This window comes from Pseudopodoces humilis, chromosome 33 (assembly GCF_049639895.1).
Source record: "Pseudopodoces humilis isolate 2021_Gansu_Grassland_sample_001 chromosome 33, ASM4963989v1, whole genome shotgun sequence".
In the NCBI taxonomy this organism is placed as follows: Eukaryota; Metazoa; Chordata; class Aves; order Passeriformes; family Paridae; genus Pseudopodoces; species Pseudopodoces humilis.
In genome coordinates this window covers 1072092-1089842 of record NC_142232.1, presented here as the reverse complement: position 1 = coordinate 1089842, position 17751 = coordinate 1072092, and the positions used below count along the sequence as shown (strand labels likewise).

At 56.4% G+C, this 17751-nt stretch overlaps 2 protein-coding genes across 2 annotated transcripts in view; one reads left to right on the top strand and one right to left on the bottom strand.

Annotated features, from left to right (window-relative positions):
- Positions 1-17751, bottom strand: part of LOC148182324 (serine/threonine-protein kinase PAK 3-like) — a 226917-nt gene that overhangs the window by 55347 nt on the left and 153819 nt on the right. The window lies entirely within an intron of this gene.
- Positions 10095-15941, top strand: LOC102109638 (class I histocompatibility antigen, F10 alpha chain-like). The gene is made up of 8 exons (XM_088068944.1): positions 10095-10233; positions 11722-11985; positions 12623-12895; positions 13365-13637; positions 13723-13827; positions 13921-13956; positions 14076-14127; positions 15686-15941. Exons 1-7 carry the CDS (start codon positions 10146-10148, stop codon positions 14099-14101), a joined length of 1065 nt encoding a protein of 354 aa, XP_087925070.1. The 5' UTR covers positions 10095-10145; the 3' UTR covers positions 14102-14127; positions 15686-15941.

Here is a 17751-nt window from a genome sequence, read left to right as displayed (position 1 = left end):
TGCTGTCTTCTCAAGGCACACACATTAAACATCAAGATGCAGTCCTGCAATTAATAAAAGCAGTACAAAAGCCGGAGCAAGTAGCAATCATGCACTGTAAAGCTCAACAATCAGGAAACTCCAAAATTCATGAGGGAAATCAGAAAGCAGACTGGACAGCCCGACAAGCTGCTCGAGAAGTGCAAACTGCAATGGCATTGATACCTTTAAAAACTAATGTATCTCAATTCAATTTACCCCCAGAACCAAAATATTCAATAGAGGATGAGAAATTGGGACGCTCACTGAATGCACAGAAGAATTCAGAAGGGTGGTATGTGACTACACAGGGACAAGTAGTGGTACCCCTCTTGATAATGAGAGAAGTTCTACAAATTAAACATAACAAATGTCATTGGAGTGCAGAGACATTGCTGAAATTGTTAAAACAAAATTTAATTTCAGTATGGATGTTAATAATGGCAAAATCAGTAATGTCAAAATGTGAAATTTGCTTAAAGAACAATCCAGTGGCTAGACGACAGGCACAATTCGGGAAAATTCGGGTAGGAGTAGAACCAGGAGATTATTGGCAAGTAGATTTTGTAGAATTAGCAAGAACTCGAGGATACAAATATCTATTGGTAGGGGTTGACACATTTTCAGGATGGCCAGAAGCTCTTCCCTGTCACACAAATCAAGCAAAGGAGACAGTCAAGTGGTTACTGCAAGAAATCATTCCAAGATTTGGGGTGCCTCTAGGAATATCATCAGATAGGGGCCCACATTTCACAGCCACAGTAGTGAGGGAGGTGAGTAGGTTACTGGGAATAGCTTGGCATCTCCATACACCATGGAGACCCCAATCCAGTGGACAGGTAGAGAGGATGAATCAGACATTGAAGAGGCAAATCAGCAAAATATGCCAAGAGGCTAAATTGCAGTAGCCACAAGCTTTACCAATAGCACTGCTGAGGATTCGGATAAAGCCTAGAAGCGGGATGTCAGTCAGTCCTTATGAGATATTGGATGGGAAACCATATGAATCCCCTGAGCCTAATCCAAATGTACATGTTACAGGGAAGCAAGAGGTGTATAATTATGTTCTGTCTCTTGGAAAAGCTCGAGCTCGACTTCAGAGCACCCTTGTGTGGAACAGGCCGCTGACTCTTGAGAATCCAGTTCATGACATCCCCCCGGGAGATGAAGTGTACGTTAAAAGCTGGAACGAAGAACCATTAAAAGAAAGGTGGAATGGACCCTATCAGGTACTGTTAACTACCTTGACAGCAGTCAAAGGAGCTGGACTGGATCCCTGCATACATTACACCAGAGTGAAGAAGGTTTCCCCTGCACTGTGGACTGCACAAACTGTAGGGCCAACAAAGCTGCAGATAAAGCGGGTTTGATTGTTTCAAATGTCTAGGTTGCTAGTGACTGTAATGGTGATTATTTTATGGCCTTTAGTGCCATCAGTTGGAATCAATGTTATTTTGGGATGTGAAATGCAAAAGGATCAGCTGACAACTCTTCATTTTAGAATGAAGAGGGATGTGGGGGTGCAGCCAGAAACACAAGTGATAAAAGTCTCTAATACTATTCAGGCAGAAAATGGGATGATTGGATTAATTAAAGATTTTGCCAACATGCAAAACAGCAGCAAAATAACTGCCTGTCTGCCAATACCAAAGGCAGCAGGAGACCCAATAAATTGGGGAATTATAACATCAAAATTACCTGAAATACAAAAGAATAAAAATGAAAATGTGAGCTGTGTATTGCAAATAGATTACGAGTACCAAAATAAGACAGTGTTTGAAAATGCTGTGAAGCCAAAGTATTCATCTATATGGGATTGTCATGAAAATGGAGGAAAGTATGAACCAAAACTAGGCTGGTATGGGGGATTAGGGAATTATGGATGGTGTTATGAAAAGATAGCAAAGGTCATTAAAGAAAAGATTCCAGTATCGAAGTGGAAGTGTGAAGGACAGGAAGGAAAAGATCGGGCTGAAGCTTGGGACAGTGCATGGTCAATGAGTGTGCTTCAGAAATTCCAATCTATGGCAGATAGCCCTTGGTGCATTAAGTGGGAAGGCTCTGAAAATGAAACAGATCCAGGGGTATGGAACACTGCAACCAGTAGTAGAATGGAGGCAGACAAAGTGAATTGGTGAGTATGGAACAAAACTTAGGACTGTACTTCTGATGATGAAGAAATAAAACAAATGCCACTGCTAGTGGTAGCTCTGCAAATTGGATGTGCCTGCAGAGGAATCAAACATAAACAAGGTGAAATAAATGACCAGATAGGACAAGTGATCCAAAAGGTAATATGTAGCACAAGTACAATTCAGAGTCCAGGCCAATTTGGATGGGCAGCAAGCAATGGCAGCTGGACAACACATTTGCCTGTAGGTGAAAAAGTAAAAGAAATTACTTTAGGCCTCCCCACCTTATGCCCAATTTGGAAAAGGTCCCCATCCAAGGCAGAGCATGAACTTCTGCAAATAAGGACGAGACGAGAAGTTCAGGAAAACAAAACTGAAGATGAAGAAAGATGGCAGGAACTCTCCAGTAGTGTAAAATTTGAGTGGGCTCTGGAATCCTTGTTTGGTCCAATAGCAAATTATAACAAATAGAAAGATGTTGTACAAACTTACAGGTCAGGTAGAAAGAGATTGGCAAGAGTTACCAAAGAGGGATTTAGAGAGCTAAATGTACAATTACAAGCCACAACTAAAATGACCCTGCAAAACAGATTGGCTTTAGATATGTTATTGTTGAAAGAACACGGAGTGTGCGGGTACCTAAAAGGACAAATTGATCACTGCTGCATCCACATCCCAAATGGAACTGCAGATGTAGAACACAACATTAATCAATTAAAACAAACAGAACATGAAGCACAGAAAGAGAGGGAAGATCTGACAACAAGTTGGGTAGATAAAATTTTTGAAGGGTTAGGATGGAACGTGAGCTCCTGGATCAAATCTATTCTTGAGAGTCTGATAATCCTACTAACTGTGTTCTTAGCAATCTGGTTAATCTGTGCAGTTCTGAAAGGAGAGAGAAAGAAAAGAGTATCCTGGAACCAGAAGATAATAAAGGCACTGACACGGGACAGAGATCCACATCCACATTTGTCATCTCCAAGTCCTCCAGAGTGTAACAACGCTTACAACAACTGTGGATTCGAAGATGAACATCAAGTATAAACACAGAAAAAGGACTGTAAATAGTGAAAGCATTACACTTATTATAGTAAAGTGAAATATTTTCAAAGTGGGGAAATATGTTACTATGGGGTTAAATGTTTCTCAAAATGTTTCTTAAAATCATGTATAGAGGTATGCCACAACAATGCTTGGTATTAGGGATGGTCTAGCAAGCTGAAATGTTTACAGTAACGGGAACTGGTACTTGGGGTCTCCAAGATACCCACCCAGAGATAAGATTCGGACATTTTCATACAAGGATGAGCTAACTATCATGAAGCAATATTGATAAAGCTAATGAAGCAATATTAATGAAGCAATATTGATAAGGTTGTTATAATGATTACTGCTACAGCTGAAATTGTAGAAATATGTGCACTTTGGACAAAGACGATGGAGCTAGATTTGGGTTGCTGATACCCCCAGTTCCCGCACACTTCAATAAAGCACCTGCATATAATCAGTCTGTGATTATGTGTGTTCCTGAACGCTAACAAAGACAGATCAAAAACTTCCAAAATACCAAAAATCTGATATCTCCCCAAAAGACAAAGATTCAGCCCCCACAAAAAAAACCAAAAAAACACCAACATTTAGCCAAATAAACCTCAGAAATCGTGCATCTCCCTGCCCGGGCACTCGCTGCATGGGGGGGTGAGGGGGGCAATGAGGCCGGGCCGGAGCAGGGGGTGCCTGAGAGAGGCCCCGAGCCCGGGGGAAGCCCCTGCAGAGCCATGGAAGTGGCTCCTGGCCGGACTCGGGGATCCCCCTGGCGATCCCCGCTGGAGCAGCCTGCTCCTGAGGGACTCTGTCCCCTGGGAGGGACCCCAGGCTGCAGCAGGACAAGGATTCCTGGCCCTCAGGGGGAGGCAGTGACATGACCTGACTGTGACCCCCATCCCTGTGCCTCTGGGCGGGGAGGGGGACGGACAGGGGCAGAAAGTTAAGCCCGGGAAGGAGGGACAGCTGGGGGGAAGATGGATTTCCGTAGGAATCACTTTACTTCTCGTTTTCTTGCTCTCACATGTTTGATAATAAATTCAATTTAATTTCCCCAAGTCAGGTGTGCTGTGCCCGTGACCAAGGATTGAACTGTCCCCACCCTCATCCAGACCCCCGAGCCTTTCCTTGTGTGTTCTGCTCCCCGCCCGGGACAGGAAGGAGAGTCACAGAGTTTTGGCCTCGCTCCGGCATGCCCTGCTCCATCCCGGACTCACCCCCAGCTCCCAGCGCCCTCAGCTCCCGGGCACCCCGAGCTCCCGGCGCTTCAGCGCAGCGGCGCTTCCTTGGCCTCCTGCCCGGGCCGGGCCCAGCGCCGGGGCCGCTCCTCAGCCCAGGGTGCCGAGAAATGGCGGAGCTCAGCCCAAGGCAGGCGAGGCCGTGCCGTGTGCAGAGCCCGCCGCTGGCTGCGATTGGCTGCTTCTGCCGTCACTCGTGGTTCTGGCGCGCGCTGATTGGGCAGAGCGGGGACAAGCCCGGCCCCGCTGGCGCCCCCAGGGCGGCCGTGGGGCAGGAGAGCCGCCATTGCCGGAGCGTCTGTGCGGGCCCGGCAGCGGCGGCAGCAGCGGCCGGAGCCCGGTGAGGCGGCGGCGGAGCTCGGAGGCGGCCCCGGCCATCGCAGCGTCCCGGGCACAGCGCAGCCACCTCCGGCCTCCCGACACGAAGCGGGACGAGCCAGCGCTGCTCCGCCACCGCCTCCTGCCGAGGCCCCAGCGGCAAGGAGACCGCGGGCAGCCGCTCCCGCAGCGCCCTCAGCCCAGGGCCAACACGGGCCGGCCACGGCACAAGCCACCCGCCACAGCCCCCTGCCGCCCCCTCCCGGGCCCACAGCGAGCCCCGAGCCCCCGCAGAACCGAGCGCGGCTCCCACCTGCGATGGCCGGGGCCGCCTCCGAGCTCCGCCGCCGCCTCACCGGTTGTTATCAATGAAATCAGAATTTTGACAACTAGGTCCCTTGGGTTAAGGGCAGTTTAATTAAAAATGAATACAATTTAGTAAATTGAATAGTGATTTGGTATAAAAGAATACAGTTTAATAAAATAATTTTACAAATTATAAGAATTTATATATGTAATCTGCCAGTAATTAAGTATGATTAAAGTATAAGCAAAACCGACCGGGGTATGGGGAGGGCTTCTCACCCTGCCTCACTTACAAAACAAAGCACTTCAAGCTAAACTTATATACTGTATGCTTATACATATTCATTAGTGTTTCCCGTAAGTTTCCTCCTATTTCCAATTTTTCTGACTTTTCGTCACTTTTCTTTATGGCACATACTTCACTTGTTGTTGGGGGGTCTTCAGTCTTCTTTTGGGGGTCTTTTGGCGAAGGCTTCTCCTCTTCCTCGTTGTCCTTTGGATAACCTTACAGGTTTGTGTGTGCGTACTAAGCGTTGTGTTATGTTACTCTACTAATTAGTCTTACATTTACTGATTTTTAGCCTCAATGCTTAAAATCGCTCTAATTTTGTCCATCTCAAGGCCATTTTAGCCTTGAGACATCACTTACTTTCCAAACTACATCCTGTACCTTAATTTTAACATGTAACATCTGTAAAGGGGTACATCTGCCTCATAACAGCAATTCTTTTGATTGCTTCTAATAATAGCTTTAATAATAGTAACAATTTAGTCAGCACGAATCAATTCCATTTATTACAAGACCAATTCCCTGGAATTCCCTTTTTCCTCCCATCTTTCACTTCTCCCAGACTGCGTCCCCGGGATCCGCCCGCCTCTCCCCACCCCAGCCCCCCTTTCCCGTCACCCAGGGACCCCCTGGACCCCCATTCCTGCCTTTCCCAGCTCCCAGACCCCGCTCTCCTCAACCCCAGGGACCCCTGGACCCCCTTTCCTGGTCACAGGGACCCCCTGGATCCCCCATCGCGCCTCTCCCAGCCCCGTCCTTGAACCTTGGACCATTCCCGGCTCTCCCGGTTCTACTTCCTGACCCTTGGACGCCCCCAGAACCCCAAATCTCTGCGTCCCCCCAGTTCTCCACCCCCTGCGCGTCCTGTGGGCGGGTCCTGGGTGGTCCCAGGGAGGATTCAGGGGAATTCCCAGGGTTTCCTCTGTCCCCTCCCCGCGCTCTCCCGGTCACTTTCGCGTCTCCCAAGCTGCGGCCCCGGGATCTGCCCGGGGACCGGTGACTGTCCCCGGCACCGGGACCCCCCTGAACCGCAATTCCTGGGCACCGGGAACCCCTGCGCTTCCATTCCCGGGCGAACCCCCCTTCCTGAGCACAGAGACCCCCTTGGACGTTCATTTCGGGGCACCGGGATCCCCCTGTACCCCCTTCCCCAGCCCCGAAAACCCCTGCACCCCCTTATCTGGAACCTGGAACCCCCTGAACCCCCATTCTCGAGCACGGAAAATTCCCAGAACCCCCATTTCTGGGCACCGGGACTTCCCTGAACCTCCATTTTCAGACACCGGGACCCCTTGAATCCCAGAACATGGGAAGGAACCCCCCTGAACTCCCATTCCGCTGCACCAGGACCCCCTAAGGCCCCCATTCCTGGGAACGGGAACCCCTTGCACCCCCTTTCCTAGCACCGGATCCCCGCCACGCACCGGGACCCCTTGAACCCCATAACACGGGAAGGGACCCCCCTGAACCCCATTTCCTGGGCACCGGGACCCCTCTGCATCCCCTTATGCAGCACCGGGACCCCCTGAACCCCCATTCCGCTGCACCAGGACCCCCGTGCACCCCCTTACCCGGGACTGGAGCCCTCCCAAACCCTCCATCCTCACACACCGGGACCCCCCTGTACCCCCATACCCAGCACGGGGATCCCCCTGCAGCCCCATATCCAGCACCCCCCACCCCCTTTCCCGCCCCTCCCCCTCTCGGAGACCCCAGCCCCCACTTTTCCTTCACCCCGGGACCCCCTGATCCTCCGTTCCTGGGCATGGGGACCCCCTGCACCCCCTTCTTCGGGACTGGAACCCCCTCCTGGACCCACTTCCCGTGTTCTGGGACCCCCCGCCCCCCGTTCCCGGGCATCCCGCCCTTCCCAGACCCCCGAGCCGCCCTTTTCCTTCACCTTTGCACCCCCAGATCCCCAAATTTCCGTCTCCACCCCGTTTTCCACACCCGGCGCATTCTCAAGCCGGGTCCCAGGGGGTCCCAGGTGGTTCCCAGAGGGCTCCAGGGCTGCCGCAGCGGGGATCCAGAGGGATTCAGAGGGATCCAGAGGGATTCAGAGGGATCCAGAGGGATTCTGTGGAATTCCCCCGTCCCCTCCCCCCAGCCCCGCCTCGGGCTCGTCCTCTTCCGCGTCCTAACCTGAGAACCCGGGATCTGCCCGGCGCCCGATGACGTCACTGACACTTCGGGCTGCCATTGGCGAGCAGGAAATAGCGGCGCCAATGGCGGGGCCGGAGGCTGCTCTGTGGGCGGGGCCAGAGCTGTGGGCGGGACCGGAGCAGTGGGCGGGGTCAGAACTGTGACCGGGGCCGCGGCGGAGCAGCGCGATGGGTCCAGCGCTGGCTCTGGGGCTCCTTTTGGGGCTCCTCTTGGGGCTGCAGGGGATCCTGGGGGACCCGAGCGGCCCGCCGAGAGGTGAGTGGGACCCCCCCGAATCCGGGACCACCCTGAGCGGCAATTCCCGGACACCGGGACCCCCCTGAACTTCCATTTCCGGGCACCAGGAACCCCCTCAACCTCCATTCCCGGGCAGGGGAACCCCCCTGAGTCCCATTTTGGGTCCTGTGACCCCCCTCACTCCCCTTTCCGAGCACCGGGACCCCCGTGTACCCCCTCATCTGGCACCGGCACCCCCCTGAACCCCCATTCCGGGGCACTGGCCCTCCCCTGCACCCCCTTATCCAGGACTGGGACCCCCCCCGCACCCCCGCCAGTGCTCTTGGACCCCCCTGCACCCCATTCCCGGGCATCCCGCTCTTCCCAGATCCCAGACCCGCCGTTCTCCTCGGCTTTTGGACCCCCCGGATCTCCCAAATTTCCGTCTCCACCCCGTTTTCCACTCCCGCCGCTTTCCGAAACGCGGTCCCAGAGGGTCCCAGGGGTCTCGGGGGGGGTCTCAGCAGGGATCCAATGGGATCCAGATGAACTCCCTGCAATTCCCCTTTCCCCGCGTCCCCTCCCCCCACCGCGTTCACTCGGTCACTTTCTCTTTCCATTCTCCCAAACTGCGTCCCCGGGATCCGCCCGCCTCTCCCCGCCCCAGCTCCCCTTTCCCGTCACCCAGGGACCCCCTGGACCCCCATTCCTGCCTTTCCCAGCTCCCAGACCCCGCTCTCCTCAACCCCAGGGACCCCTGGACCCCCTTTCGTGGGCACAGGGACTCCCTGGATCCCCCATCGCGCCTCTCCCAGCCCCGTCCTTGAACCTTGGACCATTCCCGGCTCTCCCGGTTCCGCTTCCTGACCCTTGGACGCCCCCAGAACCCCAAATCTCTGCGTCCCCCCAGTTCTCCACCCCCTGCGCGTCCTGTGGGGGGGTCCTGGGTGGTCCCAGGGGGGATTCAGGGGAATTCCCAGGGTTTCCTCTGTCCCCTCCCCGCGCTCTCCCGGTCACTTTCGCGTCTCCCAAGCTGAGGCACCGGGATCTGCCCGGGGACCGGTGACTGTTCCCGGCACCGGGACCCCCCCTGAGCCGCAATTCCTGGGCACCGGGAACCCCTGCACTTCCATTTCCGGGCGAACCCCCCTTCCTGGGCACAGAGACCCCCTTGAACGTTCATTTCGGGGCACCGGGAACCCCCTGTACCCCCTTCCCCAGCCCTGAAAACCCCTGCTTCCCCTTATCTGGAACCTGGAACCCCCTGAACCCCCATTATCGGGCACGGAAAATTCCCAGAACCCCCATTTCTGGGCACCGGGACTTCCCTGAACCTCCATTTTCAGGCACCGGGACCCCTTGAATCCCAGAACATGGGAAGGAACCCCCCTGAACCCCCATTCCGCTGCACCAGGACCCCCTAAGGCCCCCATTCCTGGGAACGGGAACCCCTTGCACCCCCTTTCCTAGCACCGGATCCCCGCCACGCCATTATCTGGCACCGGGACCCCTTGAACCCCATAACACGGGAAGGGACCCCCCTGAACCCCATTTCCTGGGCACCGGGACCCCTCTGCATCCCCTTATGCAGCACCGGGACCCCCTGAACCCCCATTCCGCTGCACCAGGACCCCCGTGCACCCCCTTACCCGGGACTGGAGCCCTCCCAAACCCTCCATCCTCACACACCGGGACCCCCCTGTACCCCCATACCCAGCACGGGGATCCCCCTGCAGCCCCATATCCAGCACCCCCCACCCCCTTTCCCGCCCCTCCCCCTCTCGGAGACCCCAGCCCCCACTTTTCCTTGACCCCGGGAGCCCCTGAACCTCCGTTCCTGGGCATGGGGACCCCCTGCACCCCCTTATCCGGGACTGGAACCCCCTCCTGGACCCCCTTCCCGTGTTCTGGGACCCCCCGCCCCCCGTTCCCGGGCACCCCGCCCTTCCCAGACCCCCGAGCCGCCCTTTTCCTTCACCTTTGCACCCCCAGATCCCCAAATTTCCGTCTCCACCCCGTTTTCCACACCCGGCGCATTCTCAAGCCGGGTCCCAGGGGGTCCCAGGTGGTTCCCAGAGGGCTCCAGGGCGGCCGCTCCGAGGATCCAGAGGGATCCCGAGGCATCCAGAGGGATCCAGAGGGATTCAGAGGGATCCAGAGGGATTCTGTGGAATTCCCCCGTCCCCTCCCCCCAGCCCCGCCTCGGGCTCGTCCTCTTCCGCGTCCTAACCTGAGAACCCGGGATCTGCCCGGCGCCCGATGACGTCACTGACACTTCGGGCTGCCATTGGCGAGCAGGAAATAGCGGCGCCAATGGCGGGGCCGGAGGCTGCTCTGTGGGCGGGGCCAGCGCTGTGGGCGGGACCGGAGCAGTGGGCGGGGTCAGAACTGTGACCGGGGCCGCGGCGGAGCAGCGCGATGGGTCCAGCGCTGGCTCTGGGGCTCCTTTTGGGGCTCCTCTTGGGGCTGCAGGGGATCCTGGGGGACCCGAGCGGCCCGCCGAGAGGTGAGTGGGACCCCCCCGAATCCGGGACCACCCTGAGCGGCAATTCCCGGACACCGGGACCCCCCTGAACTTCCATTTCCGGGCACCGGGAACCCCCTAAACCTCCATTCCCGGGCAGGGGAACCCCCCCTGAGTCCCATTTTGGGTCCTGTGACACCCCTCAATCCCCTTTCGCAGCACCGGGACCCCCGTGTACCCCTTTCTGGCACCGGGACCCCCCTGAACCCCCATTCCGGGGCACTGGCCCTCCCCTGCACCCCCTTATCCAGGACTGGGACCCCCCCCGCACCCCCCCCAGTGCTCTTGGGCCCCCCTGCACCCCATTCCCGGGCATCCCGCTCTTCCCAGATCCCAGACCCGCCGTTCTCCTCGGCTTTTGGACCCCCCGGATCTCCCAAATTTCCGTCTCCACCCCGTTTTCCACTCCCGCCGCTTTCCGAAACGGTGTCCCAGAGGGTCCCAGGGGTCTCGGGGGGGGTCTCAGCAGGGATCCAATGGGATCCAGATGAACTCCCTGCAATTCCCCTTTCCCCGCCCCGCGTCCCCTCCCCCCACCGCGTTCACTCGGTCACTTTCTCTTTCCATTCTCCCAAACTGCGTCCCCGGGATCCGCCCGCCTCTCCCCGCCCCAGCTCCCCTTTCCCGTCACCCAGGGACCCCCCGGGCCCCCCTTCCTGCCCTTCCCCGCTCCCAGACCCCGCTCTCCTCAACCCCAGGGACCCCTGCACCCCCTTTCGTGGGCACAGGGACTCCCTGGATCCCCCACCGCGCCTCTCCCCAGCCCCTTCCTTGAACCTTGGACCATTCCCGGCTCTCCCGGTTCTACTTCCTGACCCCCAAATTTCTGCGTCCCCCCAGTTCTCCACCCCCTGGTCCTCCTGTATGGGGTCCCAGGGGTTCCGGGACGGTCCCTGGGGGGCCGTGGAGGGTCCCAGGGGGGATTCTGAGCCCTGAATTTGCAGTCTCAGGCACTGGGACCTCCCCTGCACTCCCTTATCCTGTACCAATCTCCCCCTGCACCCCCTTTCCCATCCATCCCGCCTTTCCCAGTCCCCAGACCCCCCCGTTTCCTTCACCCTGTGACCCCCCCCAGACCCCCATTCCTGCTTTTCTCAGCTCTCATCCCCCCTTTCCTCTGCATCAAGGACCCCTGATCCCCCCATTCCAGCCATCCCAGTTCTCCCCACCTCGTGACCCCTTTCCTTGGCACTGGGGACTCCTGGACCCCCATTCCTGGGCACAGGGACCTGCTGGAACCCCCACCCCACCCCTTCCAGTCCCTGCACCCCCCCTCCATAACCCTGGAACCCCCTGAGCCCCTGGACACCGGGACCCCTCTGCATACCCTTTCCTGTCCACCCCACCTCTCCCACCCCTGGACCCCCTTTCCTTGGCCCCAGGATCCCCAAACCCCTTCCCGGCTCTCCCAGTTCCCCTTTCATTGATCCATGACCCCCTCAGCCCCCCCAAATCTCTGTGTCCCCCCAGTTCTCCACTCCCTGCGTTACCTGGATGTGGTGGTGTCAGAGCCCAGCCCGGGGGTCCCCCAGTACATGGCATTGGGGTTCGTGGATGGGATCCCCTTCGTGCGCTACGACAGCGAGCGGGGCCGGATGGAGCCGCAGGCGCAGTGGATAGAGAAGAGAGCTGAGCCGGGATATTGGGAGAGCCAGACCCAGAACTGTCAGGTGAACCAGCACGTGCGTGTGCAGGACCTGGAGACGCTGCGGCACCGGTACAACCAGAGCGGGGGTGAGTGGGGGTATCTGTGGGGCTGGGATGGGATCCATGGGGCTGGGGATGGGATCCGTGGGGCTGGGATGGGATCCGTGGGGCTGGGATGGGATCTGTGGGGCTGGGATGGGATCTGTGGGGCTGGGATGGGATCTGTGGGGCTGGAATGGGAACTATAGGACTGGGGTGGGGATCCGTGGGGCTGGGATGGGATCTGTGGGGCTGGGATGGGATCTGTGGGGCTGGGATGGGATCTGTGGGGCTGGGATGGGATCCGTGGGGCTGGGATCCTTGGGATCCTTGGGGCCAAGATGGGATCTGTGGGGCCAGGATGGGAACTGTGGGGCTGGGATGTGAATTGTGGGGCTGAGATGGGATCCGTGGGGCTGGAATGGGAACTGTAGGATTGGGATGAGATCTGTGGGACTGGAATGAGAACTGTAGAGCTGGAATGGGGGATCCTATGGGGCTGGGATGGGACCTGTGCAGCTGGAATGGGAACTGTGGGCCTGGGGTGGATAGCCATGGGACTGGGATGGGATCTGTGGGGCCAGGTTGGGATCTGTGAGTTTGGGACATGGATCCATGGGGCTGGGATGGAATCTGTGGGGCGGGGACACAATTCCATGGGTCTCTGTGGGTTCAATCCCCCCAGGTCTCCACACCATACAGGAAGTTTACGGCTGTGACCTCCTGTCTGACGGGAGCATCCGTGGATCCGACCGGTACGGCTACGACGGGCGGGATTTCATCTCCTTCGAGCTGGGATCCAAGAGCTTCGTGGCAGCCGACGACGCTGCTGAGATCACCCGGAGGCGCTGGGAAGATAAGAACGAGGCTGAGAGGCAGGAGAATTACCTGGAACGCGTCTGCCCGGAATGGCTCCGGAAGTACGTCGGATACGGGCGGAAAGAGCTGGAGCGCAAAGGTGGGTGGGAATTTGGGATTTGGGAATGGAGCACTTGGGAACACTGTAATTCCTGTGGGAATTCCATGGGAAGATATCGCCACCATCCCATTCCAGTGGGAATTCCATGGGCTGATGTCTCCAGCATCCCATTCCCATGGAATTCCATGGTCAGATCTCACCCAATCCCATTCTCATGGAATTCCATGGGCAGATCTCACCCCATCCCATTCCCATTCCCACAGAATTCCATGGGCAGATCTCACCCCCATCCCATTCCCATTCCCACAGAATTCCATGGTCAGATCTCGCCCCCATCCCATTCCTATGGAATTCCATGGGCAGATCTCACCCCCCATCCCATTCTCATGGAATTCCATGGGCAGATCTCACCCCCCTTCCCATTCCCATGGAATTCCATGAGCAGATCTCACCCCCATCCCATTCCCATGGAATTCCATGCATGAGTTCCACCATTATCCCATTCCAGTGGTCCCTGACGTCCATGTGTCCGGAAAAGAGGAACATGGGACACTGATCCTATCCTGCCACGTGTACGGATTCTATCCCAACACCATTGCGGTCAACTGGATGAAGGGGGGTGAAATCTGGGATCAGGAGACGGAGTGGGGCGGGATCGTTCCCAACAGCGACGGCACCTTCCACACCTGGGCCAGGATCGAGGTGCTGCCGGAGGAGTGGGAGCAGTACCGGTGCCGGGTGGAGCATCCTGGAATGCTGGAGCCCGGGATCTTCGCTTGGGGTGAGGCTGGGAATGTGGGAATTGAGGATTTGGAATTCTGGAATGGGGATTCCGCTTCCCCTCCTCACTATCCTGCTTTTCCCAGAGCCGACATCTGGTGGGAATCTCGCCGTGATGATCGCTGTGTCCGTCATCGCTGCGATCCTCGTCCTTGTCCTCATTGGATTCGGTGTCTGGAGGCTCCAATCCGGTAACACGGGATGGGGGTCGGGAAGGGGCACGGATCCACCTGGCATCGTTCTGGGAATGCAGCACCCACACTGATCCTGCTGTTTTTCCACAGGGAAGAGGGACAGGAATGGATACAACCCGCCAGCCGGTGAGTTCCAGTGGTGGATCCAGCTCTGAATCCCCTCTTTGTGCATCCCAGGGTGGATCCTGGGGTTAATCCCGGTGTGTGATCCATGCTGGAATCTCATGGATCTTCTTTTTCTGCAGGAAATAACACGGAAGTCAAGATCTGAATCACACATATGGAGCGGGATTGGGGGTAGGATTCCAGAGGGGGATCAGGGCAGGATGGACAGACTGGGATCAGGGAGGGATTCCAGATCAGAGCAGGGATCCAGAGCAGGATCAGATGGAACTGTCGAGCGGGATTGGTGCTGGATTCTGGAGCAGGATCAGGTGGGATGGATGGAGCAGGATTGGTGGGGAATGGATGGAGAGGGATCAGGGCTGGATTCCAGACATGAATCAGGTGGGATGGAATGGAGCAGGATTGGGGCAGCAGGGATGGGGTGGGATCCGGTGGGACTCTGGATCAAGGCAGGATTCCAGTGTGGGATTAGTTGGGATGGATGGAGCAGGATCAGGTTGGGATTCCTGAGAGGGATTGGGGCAGGGTGGATGTGGCAGGATCGGGGGGGATGGATGGATGATGGATGGATGGATGGATGGATGGATGATGGATGGATGATGGATGGATGATGGATGGATGAATGACGGATGGATGGATGATGGATGATGGATGGATGGATGATGGATGGATGATGGATGGATGGATGGATGATGGATGATGGATGATGGATGGATGGATGATGGATGGATGGATGGATGATGGATGGGTGATGGATGGATGATGGATGGGTGATGGATGGATGATGGATGGATGATGGATGGATGGATGGATGGATGATGGATGGATGATGGATGGATGGATGGATGATGGATGGATGATGGATGGATGGATGATGGATGGATGATGGATGGATGGATGGATGGATGGATGATGGATGGATGGATGATGGATGATGGATGGATGATGGATGGATGATGGATGGATGATGGATGGATGGATGGATGATGGATGATGGATGGATGGATGATGGATGGATGGATGATGGATGGATGGATGGATGATGGATGGATGGATGATGGATGATGGATGGATGGATGGATGATGGATGATGGATGGATGATGGATGGATGGATGATGGATGATGGATGGATGATGGATGGATGGATGATGGATGGATGGATGGATGATGGATGATGGATGGATGATGGATGATGGATGGATGGATGGATGGATGATGGATGGATGGATGGATGATGGATGGATGGATGGATGGATGATGGATGGATGATGGATGGATGGATGATGGATGATGGATGATGGATGATGGATGGATGGATGGATGATGGATGGATGGATGATGGATGGATGACGGATGATGGATGGATGGATGAATGATGGATGGATGGATGGATGATGGATGGTGAATGATTGATGGATGATGGATGCATGGATGGATGATGGATGGATGGATGGATGGATGCATGGATGGATGCATGGATGGATGCATGGATGATGGATGGGATCCAGGATCAGGTTGAGATTCCAGAGAGGAACTGGGGCAGAATGGATGGAGCAGGATCAGTTGGGATGGATGGAGTGGAATCAGGTGGGATGGATGGAGCAGGATTGTGATGGGATCAGGTGGGATTCTGGAGCAGCTCCTGCTCCCCGTGGGCTCCAGCCAGGTCCATCCTGTGGAATGGGGACAGGGACAGGGTGACACCGTGACCCTCTCTCATCCCGGCAGGAATCGCCGCTGGAGTGATCCACAGAGCTGGATCCGGCCCTTTCCCTCTTCCCGGGAATGCTGAGAGCTACAAGCAGAGCTCATCCCACTGCTGCCACCCACCCCACAGCTCTTGCTAACGGATCGATTTCCCGTTTTCCAATGTTTTAGAGCCAAACCCCACAAATATTCCCAATGCTTTAGTTCTGGTGTGAAATTATCCTGCTTGGGGCAAGAAATCCTGCTTGGAGCAATAAATCCTGCTTGGGGCAAGAAATCCGGGTTCCTCCTCCAGTGTCCGGCAGTTCCTCTCTGGGAGCCTGGGGTGGGAGAGGGGACATTGGGGACAGGGATGGGGACATTGGGGACAGGGATGGGGACATTTGGGACAGGGATGGGGACACTGGGGACAGGGATGGGGACACTGGGAGTAGGGATGGGAACAGCAGGAATGGGAATGGGGACACCAGGAGATGGATGGGGACACCAGGAGTAGGCTGGAGACACCAGAAGCGGGATGGGGACACCAGGAGCAGTGTGGGGACACGAGGACTGGGATGGGGATACCAGGAGTGGGTTGGGGACACCAGGAGCAGGCTGGAGACACCAGGAACAGGTTTGGGACACCAGGAGTGGGCTGGGGACACCAGGAGCAGGCTGAGGACACCAGGAGTGGGCTGGGGACACCAGGACTGGGATGGAGACACCAGGAGCAGGATGGGGACACCAGGAGCAGGGTGGGCAGACCAGGAGCAGGTTGGGGACACCAGGACTGGGATGGGGACACCAGGAGTGGGTTGGGGACACCAGGACTGGGTTGGGGACACCAGGACTAGGTTGGGGACACCAGGACTGAGATGGGGACACCAGGACTGGGATGAGGACACCAGGAGCAGGATGGGGACACCAGGACTGGATTGGGGACACCAGGAGCAGGATGGGGACACCAGGACTGGGTTGGGGACACCAGGAGCAGGGTGGGGACACCAGGACTGGGATGAGGACACCAGGAGCAGGATGGGGACACCAGGACTGGGTTGGGGACACCAGGAGCAGGGTGGGGACACCAGGACTGGGTTGGGGACCCCAGGACCAGGGTGAGGACACCAGGACTGGGACGGGGACACCAGGAACAGGATGGGGACACCAGGACTGGGTTGAGGACACCAGGAGCAGGGTGGGGACTTGCCAGCCACACCCAGCTCCATTCCCCAGGATTCATTTCCCGCTCTGTCCCATGTCCAAGGTGTCCCCAGGAGGGTTTGGCCACATCGGGCTCATGGATGGGCAGTGGGATGGGGGGAGGGGTCAAACCAGGCCTCGCTGTCCCCAAGTGTCCTTGAGTGTCCCAAAATCGGTGCTCAGGATCTCGGAGATGTTCCATGACCATGACCATGACACGAGCACAAGATGGCCGTGAGATGAGAGTGACCATGACTGACACAACCCTGAGATGACCATGACCATGGGATGACCATGACTGTGACCATGGCTGTGACTATGACCAGGAGATGACCATGAGATGACCATGGGATGACCATGGCTGTGACCATGACTGTGACCACGACTGTGACCGTGACACAACCACAACCCTGACCATGAGATGATTTGGACCAAGAGATGACCATTGGTTGGCCATGGGACAGCCGTGGCCTTGAGGTGACGCTGATGTGATCGTGGCCATGAGATGACCATGAGGTGACAATGACATGATCATGAGATGACCATTACAGTGAGATGACCATGAGCATAAGATGATGGTGATCAAGAAATGGCCATGACCATGAGACAACCACAAGATGATCATGACATCATGACAGATGACCACGAGATAACCATGACACCACCATGGCCATGAAATGATGAAGGCCTTGAGATGACCTTGACTGTGACCATGACATGATCTTGACCAAGAGGTGACCAAGAGGTGACCACACCACACCATGGCTGTGTGGTGATCAAGACCATGAGATGATCATGACACAATCATAGCTGTGAGATGATTTGTGACCATGAGGTGACCAAGAGGTGACCACACCACACCATGGCTGTGTGGTGATCAAGACCATGAGATGATCATGACACAA